Source organism: Bombina bombina, chromosome 7, assembly GCF_027579735.1.
Source record: "Bombina bombina isolate aBomBom1 chromosome 7, aBomBom1.pri, whole genome shotgun sequence".
Classification (NCBI taxonomy): Eukaryota; Metazoa; Chordata; class Amphibia; order Anura; family Bombinatoridae; genus Bombina; species Bombina bombina.
The window spans coordinates 522,211,842-522,235,675 of record NC_069505.1 but is presented as its reverse complement, the minus strand read 5'-3'; the positions used below and the strand labels follow the sequence as shown (position 1 = coordinate 522,235,675).

The 23,834-nt window shown below is 40.5% G+C and overlaps 1 protein-coding gene across 1 annotated transcript in view; it reads left to right on the top strand.

Annotated features, from left to right (window-relative positions):
- MAP3K10 (mitogen-activated protein kinase kinase kinase 10) overlaps positions 1–23,834 on the top strand; it is a 58,161-nt gene that overhangs the window by 11,054 nt on the left and 23,273 nt on the right. Inside the window, exons 3-4 of the mRNA XM_053721793.1 lie at positions 5,371–5,551; positions 6,386–6,534. Coding sequence (XP_053577768.1) covers positions 5,371–5,551; positions 6,386–6,534 — 330 coding nt within the window. The remainder of the gene's footprint in view (positions 1–5,370; positions 5,552–6,385; positions 6,535–23,834) is intronic.

Sequence of the window (23,834 nt, the reverse complement as noted above, 5' to 3'; positions counted from 1 at the left end):
AAGACTAAGGCCTAGATTTAGAGTTTGGCGGTAGCCGTCAAAACCAGCGTTAGAGGCTCCTAACGCTGGTTTTGGGCTACTGCTGGTATTTAGAGTCAGTCAGGAAAGGGTCTAACGCTCACTTTGCAGCCGCGACTTTTCCATACCGCAGATCCCCCTACGCCATTTGCGTATCCTATCTTTTCAATGGGATCTTTCTAACGCCGGTATTTAGATTCGTGGCTGCAGTGAGCGTCAGAAATCTAACGACAAAACTCCAGCCGCAGAAAAAAGTCAGTAGTTAAGAGCTTTCTGGGCTAACGCCGGTTTATAAAGCTCTTAACTACTGTGCTCTAAAGTACACTAACACCCATAAACTACCTATGTACCCCTAAACCGAGGTCCCCCCACATCGCCACCACTCTATTAAAAATTTTTAACCCCCTAATCTGCCGCTCCGTACACCGCCGCCACCTACGTTATCCCTATGTACCCCTAATCTGCTGCCCCTAACACCGCCGACCCCTATATTATATTTATTAACCCCTAATCTGCTGCCCCCGCTGTTCCGATCAGCCAATAGAATGCGAGCTCAATCTGATTGGCTGATTGGATCAGCCAATCGGATTGAACTTGAATCTGATTGGCTGATTCCATCAGCCAATCAGATTTTTCCTACCTTAAAGGAGCCTTCATTCGTCGGTAGTCCGTCGGTAAAGAAGGATGTTCCACGTCGGCGGGATGAAGATTGAAGACCCCGCTTGGAAGATGACATCGCCCGGATAGAAGACTTCTTCAGCGCCTCTTGGAAGATGACATCGCCCGGATGGAAGACTTCTTCAGCGCCAACTGGAGGATCACTTCATCAGATGGAAGATTTCTTCAGCGCCCCTTGGAGGATAACTTCTGCCGCTCCGGATGTCCACTTCGGTTCCATCGCTGCTCGGCTGAGTGAAGACGACTCAAGGTAGGATGATCTTCAGGGGATTAGTGTTAGGTTATTTTAAGGGGGGTTTGGGTTAGATTAGGGGTATGTGGGTGGTGGGTTTTAATGTTGGGGGGGGTTGTATTTTTCTTTTACAGGCAAAAGAGCTGAATTCTTTGGGGCATGCCCCACAAAGGGCCCTTTTAAGGGCTGGAAGGTAAAAGAGCTTTGAACTTTTTTAATTTAGAATAGGGTAGGGCATTTTTTTATTTTGGGGGGCTTTGTTATTTTATTAGGGGGCTTAGAGTAGGTGTAATTAGTTTAAAATTGTTGTAATATTTTTCTAATGTTTGTAAATATTTTTTTATTTTTTGTAACTTAGTTCTTTTTTATTTTTTGTACTTTAGTTAGTTTATTTAATTGTATTTATTTGTAGGTATTGTATTTAATTAATTTATTGATAGTGTAGTGTTAGGTTTAATTGTAGATAATTGTAGGTATTGTATTTAATTAATTTATTGATAGTGTAGTGTTAGGTTTAATTGTAACTTAGGTTAGGATTTATTTTACAGGTAATTTTGTAATTATTTTAACTAGGTAACTATTAAATAGTTATTAACTATTTAATAGCTATTGTACCTGGTTAAAATAAATACAAAGTTGCCTGTAAAATAAATATTAATCCTAAAATAGCTACAATATAATTATAATTTATATTGTAGCTATATTAGGGTTTATTTTACAGGTAAGTATTTAGCTTTAAATAGGAATAATTTATTTAATAAGAGTTAATTTATTTTGTTAGATTTAAATTATATTTAAGTTAGGGGGGTGTTAGTGTTAGGGTTAGACTTAGCTTTAGGGGTTAATACATTTATTATAGTAGCGGTGTGGTCCGGTCGGCAGATTAGGGGTTAATTATTGTAGGTAGGTGGAGGCGACGTTGGGGGCGGCAGATTAGGGGTTAATAAATATAATATAGGGGTCGGCGATGTTAGGGGCAGCAGATTAGGGGTACATAGGGATAACGTAGGTTGCGGCGGTGTACGGAGCGGCAGATTAGGGGTTAATAATAATATGCAGGGGTCAGCGATAGCGGGGGCGGCAGATTAGGGGTTAATAAATATAATATAGGGGTCGGCGGTGTTAGGGGCAGCAGATTAGGGGTTCATAGGGATAACATAGGTTGCGGCGGTGTACGGAGCGGCAGATTAGGGGTTAATAATAATATGCAGGGGTCAGCAATAGCGGGAGCGGCAGATTAGGGGTTAATAAGTGTAAGGTTAGGGGTGTTTAGACTCGGGGTACATGTTAGGGTGTTAGGTGCAGACTTAGGTAGTGTTTCCCCATAGGAAACAATGGGGCTGCGTTAGGAGCTGAACGCTGCTTTTTTGCAGGTGTTAGGTTTTTTTTCAGCTCAAACAGCCCCATTGTTTCCTATGGGGGAATCGTGCACGAGCACATTTTTGAAGCTGGCCGCGTCCGTAAGCACCGCTGGTATCGAGAGTTGCAGTGGCGTTAAATATGCTCTACGCTCCCTTTTTTGGAGCCTAACGCAGCCATTCTGTGAACTCTAAATACCAGCGGTATTTAAAAGGTGCGGGGGGAAAAAAGCATGCGTAGCTAACGCACCCCTTTGGCCGCAGAACTCTAAATCTAAGATTGCTCAGTGTTTGAAATGAGACAGGTTAACTTAAAGCTGTTCAGTTTACACTACAGCTGACTTAATTTTGAAATACATACCAACAAGCCTAAATCCTGCATTTGCCAGATCTAATGGTACTTGTCACATAAAAAATATATAATAAAATATTTACAAAAATGTGAGGAGTGTACTCACTTTTGTGAGATACTGTATATTATACACATAAACACACACACACACACACATATATATATATATATATATATATATATATATATATATATATATATATACAAACATATACACACACACGCAGGTGGATTTTGGAATATTTGCATCTGTAAAATGGGACAGTTTGTAAGGGGGAATGGGGCCAAGTGTACTCAACAATATCTTATGTCATTTAGGCAATATTTACATTATATAGCTTGTACATGCAACCTAAAGACAGTTTTATATAATTTTTAATACTTTTGTATACATGATACCCTCAGAAAGAGATTACAGTATTGTAATCAGACAGGTAGTAGTAGTTGTTTTAAATAAATATAGACTATTATTTGCATTTTAGAACACAGGTTGTGACTTACAGGCAGCAAGAAATATAATTTTTTTATATATTTATTAAAATATTAAAAAGTTTGGATTTTTGGAATTCCTATCACCTCTGGCTGGTGATACACTTGACATGATTCATAAACATACAATACACTTGTCCTGGTAGAGTGATACAGCTCTCCCCAGACATACATTACACTTACTACACACTGACACACACACTATGCACTCACTGCACACACATACACAATCACTGCACACATACTACACACTGACACACACATTATACACTCACTGCACACACACACACTCACTGCACACATACTACACACTGACACACACACTATACACTCACTGCACACACAGACACACACACTATACACTCACTGCACACATACTACACACTGACACACACAGTATACACTCACTGCACACATACTACACACAGACACACACACTATACACTCACTGCACACATGCTACACACTGACACACACAGTATACACTCACTGCACACACACACACTCACTACACACACAGAGACACACTCACTGCACACAAACTACACACTGACACACACACTATACACTCACTACACACACACTATGCACTCACTACACACACACTATGCACTCACTACACACACACTATACACTCACTACACACACAGACTATACACACTCACTACACACACAGACTATACACACATACTGCACACACACACACTACACACATACTGAACACACACTGGACACTTACTTCACACAGACATACTACACACACACTATACACACATATACTATACACACTATACACTCACTGCACACACATACTACACACATTATACACTCACTACACACACTATACACATTTACTAGAAACAACCTATACACACACATACTATACACTCACTATACTCACTGCACACACACATACTACACACATACTACACATAAACTAACTACACACACACACACACACACACTATACACTTACTAAAAACACAGTATACACACATACTACACATACTATACACTCACTACACACACTGTACACTCACTGCACATACACATACTACACACACACTACACATACGCTAACTACAAACACACAGTACACACATACACACACACACACACACACTATACACTCACTACACACATACACATACTACACACTATACACTCACTACACACATACACATACTACACACTATACACTCACTACACACACACACTATACACTCACACAAAAAACACATTATATACACACACATATTACACACACCATACACACACATACTACACATCCACTAACTACACACACACTATACGCATACTATAAACACACTATACACTCACTATACACACACACACATACTACACGCACGCTATACACACAAATACTACATACACACTATACACACACAAATACTACACGCACGCTATACACACACACATACTACATGCACGCTATAAACACACACATACTACATGCACGCTATAAACACACAAATACTACACGCACGCTACACACACACTATACACACACATGCTATACACACACAAATACTACACACACGCTATACACACACACATACTACACACACTTCTTATTCCCTGACCCTGATGTCATCATCTTACTCTTTGCTTGATACTGTTTGTGTCACTGTGTCACCCTACAGGGGTAAGACAGATCCCATTACTTTCTCCTTTCTCACCCTGCAGGGGGAAGTGAAATATTCCATGTCCTATAGCTCTATCCTGTCTGTATCACACTTCCTTTTCTATACAATACACTTCATATTTCCACATAATTTCTTTGATTCCTTAAATCATGATTCAGACAGAGCAAACAATTTTAAATAACTCTCAAATTTACTTCAATTATCCTATTTGCTTAGTTCTCTTGGTATCCATTGCTGAAGAGCATACCTAGGTAGGTTTAGGGTGGCTGCACGTATATGCCTCACTGGCTCGCCAGATGTGCTCAGCTAGCTCCTAGTAGTGCATTGGTACTACTTCAACAAAGGATACCAAGAGAATTAAGCAAATTTGATAATAGAATTAAATCGGGGAGTTGTTTATAATTGTATGCTCTATCTGAATCATGAAATCATTTTTTGGGGTTTTATGTTCCTTTAAGAAAAAAATTGACATAACTTGTTTGTGCTACTAGAAGATGTGATCTTGTGAAATGTTTGGACCAAGCACCCAGTAATGGTCATGTGATATAACATCACAATATTTTTTTCTTTCCTCAGTCCTGATTTTGGAGAAGATTGAGAATGATGATTTGTTTAACAAAACTTTGAAGATCACAGATTTTGGGTTGGCTAGAGAGTGGCAAAAAACTACCAAGATGAGCGCGGCTGGAACCTATGCTTGGATGGCTCCGGAAGTCATCCGTCTATCTCTATTCTCCAAAAGCAGTGATGTTTGGAGGTAACAATGTTTGGAAACCTTCTGTGTTACGGTCAAATCCTTATAAAATATATTTATTTTTCGGAGCTATTCCTTTCTTTAACTCCTTGAGTGCTAACGACGGCTCTGAGCCGTCGCAAATTGTCTCAGTCAGGTGCTAACAACGTCTCAGAGCCGTCGCTAGCACTCTCCCACCTTGAGGGAGATCTGGGGGCTCCTACCCCGGCGATCGGGCCTATATAGTGACAGGCCGGGGCTTCACGTTTTGCGTGGTGATGTCACGCGCAATGACGTGATGACGTCACTGTGCAACTTTATTTAAAAATCAGAATGACAAGTATAGGGAAAGGGGGCATGCTGCTTAGAAGCCTGTATCTCAGCTACAGGCCCCCAAAACCCACCGTTGGAAAGGTAATCGCCTAACCTTTCCAACGGTATAAGTCTTGGGATCTGAATTTTTTTTTACAAAAGTTAAAAAAAATATATATTTAAAAAAATAAAAAACCCTCAAATCAGCTTAGCACCCAGGTGGGAAAGTGCTTAGCACTCAAAGGGTTAATGGATGTTTATGTAAAATGTACAACTGTCCCTAACTGGCTATAGCAAAGGAGAAGTGGAACATGAATTCTGCCAGACTTTCAAGCCTGAACTGCTCTTGAGTTGTAAAACCTTGTTAATCATGCTAACAAAATGATAGCGGTAAATTATTTTTGTGCACATAAACAATTTACTTTAATGTCTCTTATCTCTCTACCAATCCAACCTTTCTCATTTCTATCAAGGCCTCATCAATCCTTTTAGACTAGAACCCTTTGTCTATATATCCAGTAGGCCATATCTTTGTGTCTTTTGCAGTTTTGGGGTACTCCTGTGGGAGCTGCTGACGGGGGAAGTTCCGTACCGGGAAATTGATGCCTTGGCTGTGGCATATGGAGTAGCCATGAATAAGCTAACCCTCCCCATCCCATCAACCTGCCCTGAGCCATTTTCACGTATCTTAGAAGGTGAGTTCAACCTTTGTTGTCCATTAGAAAGGACATGAACAGTTTTCTCTAATTGTGGTCTAGAATATTATCCTTCAACTACTGGAATGAATCAATCGCAGTTGAAAACCCATCATAGACATAGGTAAAAGCCTGACAAACAACAAGTTAACTTGGTGCAAGAGAAGATAAGATAGGGCTATGTTCTTCAACTTATGTTATTTATCTTATCACATGCATAAAATGTTCAATACAATATGTAGGTTTAACAACAAGGGGTATACGCTCAAGGATCAGAGACCATTTATCAAATATCAGAACGGGAGGATAAACAGCTCCCATAGTGAAACATTTCATGCACATTCATCATAAAAAGTCAGTTCCTTTAAATGGAAAGCCATAGAGCAAGTTTTTCCTCCTAAGAGAGGAGTTGACTTGGAGAAACGCAAGGTGTTTTGGATCTGCAAATTGTAGACCAGATTACCCAAGGGGCTCAACTTGGAGTATGACTTATTCACTTTCTAGGAGTGATGTAATTAAAGTATGACCACATTCATTTTAAAAATCTTTGTGGGGTTTTAAGCAGTAATTTGGATTTTCTTTATTATTGGTTTGTTCACTATATATGATCTCTGATACTATATATAAATAGGTAGCACACCACAACACATGGTTAGGAGGAGATAACAAAGGTGAATGTTGGGTACTGCAGACTCTGAATGGAGTTTTATATCAGTAGTTTCATATCCTAACTAAGAACTACCTCCAGGTTTTATAAGAAGCAGAAATATATATCTGCAGAGAAGGTGCACCCACTGCATTAAAATATACTATCATCATGGCTCACTAATAGATAACAACCCCCTTGGGAGGTGATAGATATCAAGCAGAGGGAAATTCAAAGATTGGGTTCTCTCATTAACTAATAGATATCCCAACTGTTCAAAGTAGTGTATTGTGGTCACAAATAAGGTGTAATATCTGTATGCCTAGGTCTCTGATAACATAAACGACCAGTGGCCACAGTCTGTGGTCACAGGGATTTTATACATGCTGTATAAAACCTACGATTATATTCTATATACTGTTTGTGGGCATTGCCCAATATAAAGAAAGGATTAACCAGGTACTTGATTTATATGCCAACTAGGAACAGATTATAGATGATATAAAGAAGTAAGAAGTTAAAAAAAAAAAACCATTTATTTACTGCATCTCAGCATATTCTGAAAGATTGTATATTAATAGCTTACGCTGTCTGTGTCCGAAGTTTGAGGTAAAAAGGTTATAAGTTGACAAACTGAATATAGGGAAGTTATATTACCACTTCAAAGCATATAAGTGGCAGAACGCAGCTACCTAGGCTAAAATAGCGGGGTAACATTCCTAATATATTTTCACATTTTTACTCTCTTATTCATTGTTATTCATTATTGTTTTAATTTTTGATATTCTCCCCCCCCCCTCACTTTCTTCACGAGTAATCTCACAGTCCCCTACGAATGGACAAACATATTAACAACACTAAGGGGCCTATTTATTAATGTGCGAGCGGACATGATCCGATATTGCGGATCATGTCCGCTGCACTTCGATAAATGCTGACAGCATACGCTATCAGCATTTATCATTGCACCAGCAGTTCTTGTGAACTGCTGGTGCAATGCCGCCCCCCTGCAGATTCGCGGCCAATCGTATTCGATCGGGCTGATTTCTGTCGATGTCTGTCTGCTGCCTCAGAGCAGGCGGGCAGGTTATGGAGCAGTGGTCTTTAGATCGCTGCTTCATAACTTCTGTAGGCTCGCCGGAAACACGGGTCATCAAACTTGATAAATATGCCCCTAAATCTAAATCACCAGGGATGGCCCCCAAACATAAAGATAAAAAGACTAGAAACATCACAGACACTTCATTAGATAATATAATAGAACCCAATACACCACAAGTGGTAATTGATCCTTAAAACTTAGGCAAGCAAATTATGGACGCAATGATACCCCAATTCGATAGTCTAAAGGGACATGAAACCCAAAAATTCATGATTCAGATAGAGAATACAATTTTAAACAACTTTCTAATTAAATTCTATTATCTAATCTGTTTCATTCTCTTGGTATCATTTGTTGAAGGAGCAGCAATGCACTACTGGTTTCTAACTGAACACATGGGTGAGCCAATCACAATCAATATATATATGCAGCCACCAATCAACAGCTAGAGCCTAGGTTACCTGTTGCCCCTGAACTTGCCTAGAAAAACCTTTCAGCAAATGATAACAAGAGAAGGAAGCAAATTAAATAATAGAAGTAAATTGGAAAGTTGTTTAAAATTGTATTCTCTGTCTGTATCATGAAAGAAAAATTTTGGGTTTTTATGTCCCTTTAACATCAGAAGTAAGAGAATTCTCAGTTAGAATTGAAGAGGCAGAATATCAGATTTGGAAGACCTCACAAACACACACGATCAAACTATCAAAAGCCAGGAAGATAAAATTCAGTCCCTACAGAATAAAACTGAGGAACTTTAAGATAGGTCATGCAGGAATAACCTTAGGGTTATAGGCTTACCCGAAACACCAGAGTATCAGGATCTTATACATTTTACATCAGTGACATTACCAAAAGAACTAGGAATACAGAGACAAAATAATTCTCTCTCAGTGGAAAGAGCACACAGATTAGGGGTTCCTAGAGAGGAAGGGAGAGATAAAGATAAGAAAAGAACAGTACTAATCAAATACTTGGATTTCCAAAATAAAACTAATCCACTGAGACAATACAGGAAAAAAATCCTTTTAAACTAGGTGTTAATAATATCCTATTATTCCTGGATTTCTCCATGGACACCTCTAATAAAAGGCGTCACATTTCTCCAATATGCTCACATTTGATTAATATGGGCATACAAGCTACTATTGTAGATCCAGCTAAACTCAATCACTCACAACTCAGAAACTGTTCTATTACATACATATCAGGAAGCAAAAGATTATGCGAATAATCTTAAAAAAGGCAAACAGGAATAGTATTAAAATATAACCATATAAAGACCCAATATGGAGAAGAGAATAGGAATAGTGAACTGTTGCTCGCGAGATGTCTATATTTTTTTTATAAATTCTAAAAGTCAGTTTATATATTTGTATATATTTTATTATTTTTATGGGAATTTTCTTTGTTTGTTTTGTTCCCTCCCCCTTCCTCTCTCTCTCTCTCTCTCCCTATTTGCACCCACCCACGTCCTTTCCCTCACCCCTTCTCTTTTATATGTCCATGCATCATGATTTGTCCCGGCCCCTGGGCTAAAACAGTGTTATACCTCCCTCGTTTACCAGTTTACTAAACAAAATGACGGGTACAAATTTAAAGATAGTATCCTGGAACGTGGGAGGTATAACTTCCCAGATTAAGAGGAAAAGAGTAATTAGCCATCTCCAAAAACTCCAACCTGACATTCCAGTTATTCAAGAGACTCACTTGAGTATGCAAGAAATGAACACATTTAAAGTAAAATGGATCGGGGAAGTGATAGCTACTTCATGTGATAGGAGAAAGAGAGGTGTAGCTTGCTTATTTAAGAAAGAACTTAACGTGCAAATAATTTCCCAAGACTTAGATGAAGGAGAACGCTTCATGATTATACAATTTGAAATTGCCAAAACTAGATATGTTTTATGCAATATTTATGCCCCCAACCAATTAGAGATATAATTCTGGGATAGTTTATATATCGAGTTATTACCATATATTGATGCAAATTTAATTTTGGTTGGTGACTTTAATATGACCTACACCCTAAACTAGACAGAATGAAGGTAGCGACCCCTAGGCGATATAATAAAGAAGCCAAGTTTCTTGAGAAGTTTTGTAAAAAACTCAAACTCAAAGATATCTGGAGCATACATAACCCAGATGGCAGCACATTCACGTGCGAATCCAAGTCACATAAAACATTCTCCCAAATAGACTTTTTCCTGCTGAACGAAAATATGCTTTGCATGGACTTAGAATCTGACATTAAAGATATATATCTCTCAGATCATGCGTGCAATACGTTGCAAATTAAATGTAAAAATAATATGGGAAACGGGAACAACAATTTCTTCTTCCCTAAGTATCTGATACATGACAGTCAGTTTCAGCATGAGCTTAGGAGACTGGGGAGAGTTCTATAATAACAATAAGGCATACTTGCACAAAATCGAAATATTCTGGGAAGCAGCGAAAGTCTTCTTTAGGGGCGAGGTTAAAGCCATGCTATTTAAATGGAAAAAAATGTTTAAAGCCAGAGAATCTGTACTGAACAGTGTAGTTAGAAACACTTCTATGGGAAATATATAGATCACCCTGATACTAGACTATGGATGAAATATCAAGAAGCTAAGAGTACAAGGGGTCAATTTATTATTGGCTGAATTTGGCCAATTCATCCTGTTTCCGCATGAGCCTTTAGACTCACCGGAAACAGGAGTTAAGAAGCAGCAGTCTATAGACCGCTGCTCCTTAACTCATACGCCACCTCTGAGGCGGCGTACAGCAATCCGCCCAATCCTATACGATCGGGCTGATTGACACCCCTTGCTAGCAGCCAATTGGCCGCAAATTTGCAGTGGGCAGTATTGCACAAGCAGTTCACTAGAACTGTTTGTGCAATGCTGAATACGGACAGCGTATGCTGAACCGCATTCAGCGATGTCTGGCGGACAGGATACGCTACAGCGTATCATGTCCGCCATACTTTAATAAATTGACCCATAGAGATAGCTTCATACATCAAAAGGAGCAACAAAATGAACTTAAACTGAAAGCTGCCTTCTCTAACTTCTCTGGCAAAAATATTAAAATGGCTCGCTCACCTAGCCAATGCTTGCAAAAAGAAAAATTACATAGGGGCCATTAAAAATAATGAGGGAAGGTTTGTGACAACCAAAGAGATTAACAAGATATTCCACTCATTTTATCAGGGAATATACACATAGCACTAATAGCACTACTGCCTAAATTATCCCAAGAGAGCCTAGAATTGTTAAATGCACCTATCACCCAGGAAGATATTGTTATATATGTCAAAAAGCAGCATTAAACAAAGCCCCAGAGACAGACCAGCTCCTCATAGAGTTTTACAAAATACTTCAAGATTCCATCTCACCAACACTTCAACTTCTCTTTAATCAATATTATATTTAAAATAGCATGCACTCTCTCTATTTTACCTCATCAATTATTACGCTGATACTTAAGAAAGTTGATTCTTATAGGCCGATTTCCCTGCTAAACAATGACTACAAGCTCCTGACCTCGATAATTACTAACAGACTGAAACTAGTACTAGACCCATTAATACATACAGATCACTCAGGTTTTATGGCAGGAAGAAACCCCACGAAAAACATGCAAAGGGTACTATCATTAATTGAACACTATTGGGTTAATAAACAAAGGAAAATCTAATGATTGGAAACAGGCCACCATTATCACTATTGATGCTGAGAAGGCCTTGGATTCAATTACATTGGATCACTTATTCACATATATTGATAATTTTAGGCTTACGGGACAATTTGCAGACTTTGTCCAGACTACTTACAGCAACCCAAGCTCGGTTTTATCAATGAATGGCCAAATATCTACTAAAATTAAGATCATGAAAGTATGAGACAGGGATGCCCTCTTTCACCATTACTGTTTAACCTGGCAATAGAGCCCTTAGCGACCCTTTTAAGGATGGAACTTGAAGGCTTATTTTCCATCTAAAGGGGAGGAGAGTCCACGGCTTCATTCATTACTAGTGGGAATTAAGAACCTGGCCACCAGGAGGAGGCAAAGACACCCCAGCCAAAGGCTTAAATACCTCCCCCACTCCCCTCATCCCCCAGTCATTCTTTGCCTTTCGTCACAGGAGGTGGCAGAGAGGTGCCAGGATATCAGAGGTCTCTTATGAGGGGTTCTACCCTTCACTATGGGACAGGAGTTTAAGTAGCCCTTTAAGCTTCTCAACTTGAGGGCCTGGGTGAACGTTAGAGTCCCGGGTTGCAGGGGGAGCTTCCCTTTGCGACACCATCCCGACTCATATTAACAGCTCCTTTAGCAATCGTCGTGGACGAGTTTTGCAGATTGCTTTCTTCTCTCAAGTCCATCTCAAGAGCGCAGCTACTACTTGTCACACTTGAAGGGCCGTGTTCCTGTTCCACGGCGTAGATTCTAGTAAGATTATTTCATTTTTACATAATGATAACACAGAAGCAGGGCCACAGTGTGGCGCCTTTATCTTTATATAATCAAGGGGTAATATTCCTATGAGGGGATTATTGAGCAGGGGGGTATGTACATGATAAGTTTATTATGTGATTGCTGTGTTATGTGCGAGGACGCGGCTCTGGCATTTTTGTGGAACTGACAGGTTTCTCACCTGCGTAGTCATCCTTGTGACCGGGTAGGGCTTCTTCACTTCCGGTCTGATCTGCAATGGAGGAGACAAAGCGGTTTCTGAGTCCGGTTCATAGGAGGTGGTGAGTGCCCTGGCCATTGGTAGTTATAAAGGTGCCTGTTCTAGTCCTTTTTTTCTAAGAAGCTATGAAGGATTTTGACGCGTTAGAGGGTACTCCCTCTTTATATAAGTCTTATACCTGAGTTTATTGTGAGGTTTTGGTAGACCAGCCTGCGCAACTGTGTTCCACATGCCTTGAGAAGGCTATGACTTCCAAACATAAGAGAATGTCTATCACTACTTAGCCTTCCACCTCTGAGGGGTCTCCGTCCCGTGAGGTGCGTTCCCCATTGGCATCCCCTATACCACATGCAGCGCCCAGGGTCTGACTGTTACACCTTCGGGGGAAATTGCTTGGCTGCCGGGCTTTGCGGACCAGCTTAAAACAGCAGTCGCTAAGGTGACCCATGCTATGCCTCGTTCTGTTAAGCGCAAACGTAGAGCTTTTCATAGCGGCCCGACCCAGGAGTTGTGTCTATCGGACGCCCCAGAGGGGTGGTACGATGACGAGGCCCAATCCGACACGTCCGAAGGGGCCCTTTTGGGGTCAGAGTCCGCGTCATCTAAACCTCCGGCAACGGAGGAACCCGGTTTTCGGTTTAAAATGGAGAACTTGCGTTTTTTGTTAAAGCAAGTGCTGGCTACCTTAGAGGTTCCAGAACCCAGACTACCAGAAGAGCCCTCCATTCCTAAGTTGGATAAGGTTTACGAGGACAGGGTGGTTCCCCAGACCTTCCCGGTTCCTGTCAAGATGGCGAACATTCTTAAGAATGAGTAGGAGCGATTAGGTTCTTCCTTTTCCCCTTCTTTTCAATTTAAAAAGCTTTTCCCCATCCCAGAGGCCCAGCTAGAGTTGTGGGGGACCATTCCCAAGGTGGATGGGGCCATCTCCATGCTCGCTAAGCGCACAACGATTCCTTTAGAGGATAGTTCTTCGTTCAAGGAGCCTTTGGATAAGAAGTTGGAAAACATGTTGCAAAAGATGTTTCAACACACAGGGTTTGTTTTTCAACAGGCAGCAGCGGTAACCGCGGTTGCTGGAGCTGCGTCATGTTGGTGCGATGCATTATTTGATATGATTGAGGGTGAACCCTCTTTCGAAGAGGTGCAGGAAAAGATTAAGGCCCTAAAGGTGGCCAATTCTTTCATTCGTGACCCTAATATGCAGATTATCCGCCTGAATGCCAAGGTGTCAGGTTTTTCATTTCTGGCACGCATAGCTCTGTGGCTAAAATCTTGGTCCGCGGACATGACCTCTAAGACGAGGCTGTTGTCTTTGCCTTTCAAGGGCAAGATCCTGTTCGGTCCAGGTCTGTATCCACGGTTACAGAAGGGAAGGGTGCCTTCCTTCCCCAGAATAAGAAGGCAAAGCCTAAGAGTGGTAATTTTCGTCCCTTTCATGGGGATAAGGCACAACGCGCTGAGCCCATCGCATAAGCGGACCAATCCAAGGGTGCCTGGAAGCCTGCTCAAGCTTGGAACAAGTCTAAGCAGCACAAGAAGCCCGCCGAAGGGACGGCTCCCGACTGGTCTGCGGACCGAGTGGGGGGCAGATTGTCTCTGTTCTTAGATGCCTGGTTGCAGGATGTTCAGGACCCGTGGGTTCTGCAGGTGGTCGACCAAGGCTACAGGATAGGGTTCAAGTCCTCTCCGCCCAGGGGCAGATTCTTTCTGTCAAACTTGTCTTTAAGGCTGGAAAGATAGAGAGGCCTTTCTGGGTTGTGTGTGGGATCTCTCCGCTCTAGGGGTTATCGTACCAGTACCCCAGGCAGAGCGGGGTCTAGGTTATTACTCCAGGAGGGCACGTTCTGCCCAATTCTGGACCTCAAATGTTTAAACAAGTTTCTGTCAGTTCCATCGTTCAAAATGGAAACAATCAGATCCATTCTTCCCCTAGTCCTAGAGGGGCAGATAATGACCTTTATATATTTGAAGGATGCCTACCTTTATGTTCCAATTCACAGGGACCATTTCAGGTTCCTCAGATTTGCCTTTCTGGATCAGCATTTCCAGTTCGTGGCTATCCCCTTCGGTCTGGAAAGGGCCCCAAGAGTTTTACCAAGGTCCTGGGGGCCCTACTAGCAGTGGCCAGATCCTAGGGCATTGCGGTGGCGCCCTATCTGGACGATATTCTGGTTCAGGCGCCGTCATACCATCTGGCGGAGGTCCACACCAGGGTCCTGCTGCAGTTACTTCAATCTCACGGTTGGAGGATCAATTTCAAGAAGAGTTCTCTGGTTCCCAGTACCAGAGTGGAGTTCTTGGGCACGATCATAGACTCGGTGTCCATGAAGATCTTTCTCACGGACAAGTGATGCGCAAAGATGGCGTCCACCTGTCTTGCCCTTCAGTCTACAGCGAGACCGTCCGTAGCTCAGTGCATGGAAATGGTTGGGCTCATGGTTTCCCGCATGGACATCATTCCATTCGCCAGATTTCATCTCAGACCTCTTCAATGGTGCATGTTGAGACAGTGGAACGGCGATCATTCCGATCTGCCGCAGTCGATACACATGAATGTGGGGACTCGGCTTTCCCTCTCCTGGTGGATCCGCCCAGATCATCTGTCCATGGGGGCATCCTTACGGAGACCGTCCTGGGAGATTGTTACTACGGACGCGAGTGGGTGGGATGGGGAGCTATTTGGGGTGCCAGGATGGCACAAGGGAAGTGGTCTTGCTTAGAGTCCCTTCTTCCAATAAATATTCTGGAGCTTCGAGCGATCTACAATGCTCTAGAGGCGCGGCCTCATCTGAGAGACCTCAGCTTTTTCCGGTTCCAGACAGACAATATCACCTCGGTGGCTTACATCAACCACCAGGGAGGCATGAGGAGCTCCCTGGCAATGAGGGAGGTGTCTCGGATACTGGAGTGGGCAGAGACCCACAACTGTTCGCTCTCTGCGATCCACATCCCGGGTGTGGACAGCTGGAGGCAGATTTTCTCAGCAGGCAGACTTTTCACCCGGGGGAATAGTTTGTGGAGATCTGTCTCAGATGGGGGACATTGGAGATCGATCTCATGGCTTCCAGATTGAACTGCAAGCTTCCCCAATACGGATCGAGGTCAAGGGACCCCCAGACGGAGCTAACAGACGCTTTGGTGATGCCTTGGGGGTTCAGTCTAGTATACTTATTCCCTCCGTTACCGCTTCTTCCTTGTGTAGTGGCGCGTATAAAGCAGGAGAGAGCGTCCTCCATTCTGATTGCTCCTTCATGGCCAAGAAGGACGTGGTTCGCGGATCTGGTGGGTATGTCATCCTCTCCGCCGTGGAGGTTACCCTGTCACAGGGATCTGCTGGAACAGGGTCCTTTTCAACATCAAAATTTTGATTCTCTGAGGCTGACTGCATGGAGATTAAACGCTTAGTCTTGGCAAAAAGGGGTTTTTGCGGAAAATGGGATTGACACTCTTGTTCAGGCAAGAAAGCCGGTCACTCGTCGCATCTATCATAAGGTGTGGAGGACTTACTTGTCCTGGTGTGAGACATGGCTACCCTTGGCACAGGGTGAGGGTATCTAGGATTTTGTCCTTTCTTCAAGAAAGATTGGAGAAGGGTCTCGTCGCTAGATCCCTAAAGGGGCAAATTTCGGCTTTGTCTGTTCTGTTACACAGGAGACTCGCTGATCTCCCTGACATACAATCCTCTGTTCAGGCCCTATCTCGAATCAGGCATGTCTTTAAGCAGTCTGCTCCCCCTTGGAGCTTAAACTTGGTACTTAAGGTCTTGCAGAGGGTTCCGTTTGAACCTATGCATTCTCTTGACATAAAGATTCTATCATGGAAGGTTCTCTTTCTGTTGGCTATTGCATCGGCACGCAGAGTTTCTGAGCTGGCGGCCTTGCAATACGAACCCCCTTATCTGGTGTTTCATGCGAATAAGGCTGTTCTTTGCACTGGTGTGGGGTTTCATCAATCAGGAAATAGTCGTTCCTTCCTTATGTCCTAATCTTTCTTCAGAGGTTACTTCATAATCTGGACATGGTTTGTGCCTTAAAATTTTATCTTCAGGCCACAAAGGATTTCAGACAATCTAACTCTCTTTTTGTTGTGTATTCAGGGAAGCGCAGGGGTCAGAGGGCTTCTGCTACTTCTTTGTCTTTTTGGCTGAGGAGCCTGATCCGCTTGGCTTATGAGACAGTGGGTCATAAGCCTCCTCAAAGGATTACGGCTCATTCCACTAGAGTGGTAGCTTCATCTTGGGCCTTCAAGAATGAGGCTTCTATGGAGCAGATTTGCAAGGCGGCTACCTGGTCCTCCTTGCAAACCTTCACTAAGTTTTACAAATTTGAAGTTTTTGCTTCTGCGGAAGCGGTTTTTGGGAGAAAGGTTCTACAGGCTGTGGTGCCCTCAGATTAAGGGTCCACCTTTTACCCTACCGGTTTCATTCAGTGTCCTCTAGAGCTTGGGTATATGTTCCCACTAGTAATGAATGAGGCAGTGAACTCTCCTCCCCTTTAGATGGAAAACATAAATTATATTTACCTGATAATTTTATTTCCATCGAGGGGAGGAGAGTCCACAGCTCCCGCCCGTAGCGCCGATGAGCGGACCTAAATTTTATATTTTCTTCTGACACCATTTATACCCTAATATTTCTCCTACTGTTCCTTGTTCCCTTGGCAGAATGACTGGGGGATGAGGGTAGTGGGGGAGGTATTTAAGTCTTTGGCTGGGGTGTCTTTGCCTCCTCCTGGTGGCCAGGTTCTTACTTCCCACTAGTAATGAATGAAGCCGTGGACTCTCCTCCGCTCGATGGAAATAAAATTATCAGGTAAGCATAATTTATGTTTTTGGGAAGTAGAAAAGTAGTTATATCATTGTATGCAGATGATCTGTTGGTATTTATTGAAAATTCTAAAAAGAACATACCTACTTTATTGGAAATTATCCAAGATTATAGTACATTCTCAGGATACAAGATCAATTTATCCAAATCAGAAATTTTATGGTTACATAAAACTGCAGGGAGTATTACTGATACACCCTTTATTTAAGAAGGCAGATCTCAGACACTGTATCTTGTCTTGTCCGAAAATACAAAAATTCTGGAACAGGGTAAATCACTGGGTAACCAGATACCTCGAGAAAAAGATTGAGTTAGATGCCAAGCATATTTTCTTTTTACTCAATAAAATACAGGATAGGGAAAATCCAGCTCTAATACTGTAATACTAATTGGACGCAATATCATCTTGAGATCCTGGAAATCTAAAAATAGTTAGACTATGAAAGAATTTAACAATAAAATACTTTTACAGCTTAATTTGGAGCAATTTGAGGTTAATCTACCCCAGGAGAAAAAGGTTAGCTCTTTTTTCCAGAAATGGTTACAGAAAGACTTAAAAAACAGATAATCTACCCATTCAGGAAATCTGACTTTTTCAGAGTGGCACTGTTAACAGTTAGATTTCCTAGCACCTGGGAAGACTGAGATGGAGAGTGCGGGGGCGAATGGGGGATAGGGGGAGGGGGGGAAAGGAGGAGGATATTCTGACTCTAATTTAAAAGTTGTTCCACCCCCCATTCTATTTTTTTTTTTATTTTCTCTCCCATAATGAAACTAGTAATTCACCTAAGGGGGACAGATATTTAAATGCTCTCAGGGATAACTTCTTGTCACAATTAATAGAGCAGCCAACTAGGAGTAAAGCTATTTTGGATTTAGTGCTATCAAACAATACAGATATAATATCAAACATAGAAGTCAAAGAACATTTGGGTTACAGTGATCATAATATGGTCAACATTTGAAATCTCTTTTCTTATGCAGTGTCTTAATGGTTTAACTAAGACTTCTAATTTTAAGAAAGCAAAATTCAACGATTTAAGGAAATCATTAAATAACATAAATTGGGACAAAGTATTCTCTAATAAAAATACAGAGGATAAATGGATAACATTTAAAACTTTAAATTAAATATACATATCAACAAATACCATATGGTTATAAAAATAAAAAATCCAAGCCAATGTGGCTAAATAAAAATGTGTTAAGAAAAATTAGGAAAAATTTTAGGACATTTAAATTATTCAAAGAAAATAGTAAAGACTCAAAATACCATATTTATAAGGAATATAACAAAGCATGCAAAAAAGCAATCAAATTAGCCAAAATTGAAAATGAAAAATTAATTGCAAAGGATTCTAAGTCTAACCCTAAAAGGTTCTTTAAGTACATAAATAGCAAAAAATCTAAGAAGAACAATATACAGTAGGTATATTAAAATGTGTGGAGGGTAGCATGATTAACAGTGACAGGGAGAAGGCTTCGGTACTAAACCAGTTTTTTTCTTCAGTATACACAAGAGAGGAACCAATGGACAAATGAACATGCCAGCCCATACCATTAACTGGGTTATGTATAGAGGATATCAGAAAAAATGGATAATATTAAGGTAAATAGAAGGGTGTTAAGGGAACTTAGGTGCAAACAGTTGGGTAAAATCTTTCTTGCGCTGCTAGTAAAGTTAGGTAAGCTGAATCTCCTGTGATATTCCCCATTTAAATATCAAGTGTAGTGAGCAGAAAAAAGAGTAGTTAGGAGATAAAGCGTTTAGTCCGGCCTTTTTCAAGCTACACAGCTGAAACGCTTGAAAAAGGCCGGACTACACGGCTGAAACGCGTAGCTTGAACTGCTGATAACATACCGAGGACATTTGGAGACACAAAGACACAGTGTTTTAACTGCTGAGGCTGACAACCGCTGACAATGTATCGAGGATACTCAAAGACACTGCTCTGACCGTAGTGAGCACACGCAGGAGCACAGAGCCGAGGAACAGTATAGAGGAATTCCTTCTGGGAAACAGACCGGTTACATTTAAACGGCAGATACAAAGGAAGACTACTGACAGGCTCCAGGACCGGTTTGCGTGGTAATCTCACAGCAGACAGTAAGTATTGACTTTTACATTTTAAACACCTTACGGATATTCCTATTATTAAAAAGGAGAAAACGTCTCAAAATCAGACAAAAAAATTCCGGTTATCAGTAATGGATATATAAACTTGGAAAGAACTGTGTTACACACCAAACAGTGATAAGGATATAAAAACTACTGGGACAATCTACTGATTCTATTATACGGAACTTCAATCGACAATAGAGATTTAGGTCACCTTTTTTAACTAGCGGGGTACCCTGAACATTTTAGCTTATTAGGTCGGCCGACCGCGCCCCTTTTTTATCCATATTATTCAAAATATTCAGATAATCTAATTTTAAATGTTTTAATATAATAAATGCATTTTATATTGTCACTCTAACTGTGTTTTTCTATATTGGAACATACAAATTGAGACACACACAGATGTAGATACACTTTAAATACTTTGATTCTACAAAGCCAGATACTTTTCTCTTCTGAGTATATTAAAATATACGTAAACCATTAGTTTTTTTCTCAGAGATAAACTTATATAGGTTTAAGCACTCTTTGTGCTATATCTCCTAACTACTCTTTTTTCTGTTAAGGGAACTTAGCACTGTTATAGACAAACCTCTACTCTAAATTTTTCAAGACTCATCCTCAGGCATGGTACCCCGGGATTGGCGTAAAGCTGATGTGGTGCCACTCTTCAAAAAGGGAAGCAGGGATGATCCAGGAAGCTATAGACCAGTTAGTCTGACATCAATAGTGGGGAAGATATTTGAAGGGATTATAAGGGATTTTATTGATGAGCACATTCGTGTAAACAAGATTATGAGTTCAAATCAGCATGGTTTTATGAGAAATAGATCATGTCAAACTAATCTAATTAGATTCTATGAGGAAGTAAGTAAAAATATAGATAAGGGGAATAATATAGATAGATAAAGATATAAATAAAGGGGAAAAATATAGAGAAAGGGTAATATACTTAGATTTTGCAAAGGCATTTGATACAGTGCCACATGAGAGATTAATGCACAAAATTAAGAGACTGGAAATAGCTGAAAATGTTAGCTCATGGATAAATAACTGGATAAAAGATAGGGAGCAACGAGAAGTAGTGAATGGATCATACTCAGATTGAACAAAGGTAATCACTGGAGTCCCCCAGGGATCTGTACTGGGCCCTGTTCTTTTTAATAATTTTATAAATGACTTGGAGCAAGGATTAAATAGCGACATCTCGATTTTTGCAGATGATACTAAGTTAAGTAAGGTCATTAGGTCAGAGCAGAATGAACTTTTGTTACAAAGGGATCTGCAAAAATTAGAAGTATGGGCAGGTAAATGTAAAATGAGATTTAATACAGAAAAATGCAAGGTTCTACATTTTAGAAGTAAAAATAAGCAGGCAACGTATTATTTAAATGGGACAAGACTTAGCCAAACAGAGAAGGAAAGGGATTTGGGAGTAGTAATAGATAACAAGCTAAAGATGGGTGCATAATGCAGGGCAGCTGCTACAAAGGCTAATAAGATACTAGCATGTATTTAAAGAAGCATTGATTCAAAAGCATAATTCTGTCACTATATAAATCCTTGGTAAGACCTCACCTTGAGTATGGAGTGCAGTTCTGGGGACCGATCGCAAAACAAAGATATTGCAGAACTAGAAAAAGTTCAGAGAAGGGCCACAAAGCTAATAAGGGGAATGGAGAATTTAAGCTATGAGGAGCCAAACTAGGCGCTTGAGAGGTGACATGATTACTTTATATAAATATAAATATTTATATTACTTTATATAAATATATTCAAGGCCCATATACAGAGATGGCAGAAGCTCTATTTATTCCAAGAAAATTGTTTGTGACAAGAGGTCACAATTTAAGGTTGGAGGAAAGGAAATTTAATCTCCTGCAACACCTTTTAGTTGTATTATTTAAGCTTAACTGGAGCTTTTTGTAAGTATTTTAGATTTGTATAGGTTGAACTCAATGGACTTCGATCTTTTTTCAACCTCATCTACTATGTTACTATGTTATAATAAAGGAGGCGAGGAGGAGAGTTCAGAGAGTATAGAAGAGAAAGGGTAAAAAGAAAATTGGTTAAGTACTAAATCTATATAACAATATCCCGTTGAGATATAGGTTGTTGTTTTTGTTAGCACACCATAAAAATATAAAACCCCCAGCAATGTGTTGTAAAACCATAGATATATGCATGTTTATTTTCATTGTCTAATTTGAAAGCATACATGAATTTTGTGTTTATTTCTTGTAATTTTACAATTTTTCTGCCTTGAAAGGCGATAATTCTGTATCCTTTCTTTGACATATTGGTTTTAAAATAAATTTTAAAAAAACAACACATGGTTAAAAAGATCATATAAATGGAATGATTTATGAAATGGGAGTATCCTACGATTTCGCCATCAGTCGAAACACGTCAGGACCCACCCCATTGAGGTGGTGGCGTTTGATGCTATCTGTCTGTGAAGTGTCTTTTTTTTTAAACTTATATGATAAAGATGGATTTTATAATCTGTAAACAAATGCTGTGGATCTTCCTTTGCTTGGTTTGCTTATTGAGAAAAATTGGTCTCTGTCTGCTGTGCCACCAAATCTATATGTGTTTTGTTCTAGAACATAGCTGGATCAACTTGATCTTGGACAATCTATGTTCTGATCTAGAACATATTATAGTATGCTTTCTTAAGCAGGGCCCAACTGTTTTTGTCAGCTGTCCCGAACTAGGAGACACTAATATGTCTATGTACATAGATATGTGTCTTAAAATTGACATACTCTTATAGCAATATAGAATAGATCATTTCAACTCCAGTCATTGAGGGCTACAGACTTGCCAGGATATATGGATCTCAGATGATTTATTAAAACATTTGACACACAAGCAGACACATTCTTAAAACCTGGTATGTTTTAGGCTGCCATGTTTTGTCTCAGGATATTTTGTGAGAGCCTCATTATCTGGAACAGTTGCTTTAAATGAAGATTAGTAGAAGCCATGTAGATTGAAAAGAAACAGATATTTATTTGAATAACACAAATTTTAGGATGAACAAATACTTGCAGGTAAAACAGAATTTATGTTTACCTGATAAATTACTTTCTCCAACGGTGTGTCCGGTCCACGGCGTCATCCTTACTTGTGGGATATTCTCTTCCCCAACAGGAAATGGCAAAGAGCCCAGCAAAGCTGGTCACATGATCCCTCCTAGGCTCCGCCTACCCCAGTCATTCGACCGACGTAAAGGAGGAATATTTGCATAGGAGAAACCATATGTTACCGTGGTGACTGTAGTTAAAGAAAATAAATCATCAGACCTGATTAAAAAAACCAGGGCGGGCCGTGGACCGGACACACCGTTGGAGAAAGTAATTTATCAGGTAAACATAAATTCTGTTTTCTCCAACATAGGTGTGTCCGGTCCACGGCGTCATCCTTACTTGTGGGAACCAATACCAAAGCTTTAGGACACGGATGAAGGGAGGGAGCAAATCAGGTCACCTAAATGGAAGGCACCACGGCTTGCAAAACCTTTCTCCCAAAAATAGCCTCAGAAGAAGCAAAAGTATCAAATTTGTAAAATTTAGAAAAAGTGTGCAGTGAAGACCAAGTCGCTGCCTTACATATCTGATCAACAGAAGCCTCGTTCTTGAAGGCCCATGTGGAAGTCACAGCCCTAGTGGAGTGAGCTGTGATTCTTTCAGGAGGCTGCCGTCCGGCAGTCTCATAAGCCAATCGGATAATGCTTTTAATCCAGAAGGAGAGAGAGGTAGAAGTTGCTTTTTGACCTCTCCGTTTACCAGAATAAACAACAAACAAAGCCAAAGTTTGTCTGAAAACCTTAGTAGCTGCTAAGTAAAATTTGAGAGCACGAACTACATCCAAGTTGTGCAACAAACGTTCCTTCTTTGAAACTGGATTAGGACACAAAGA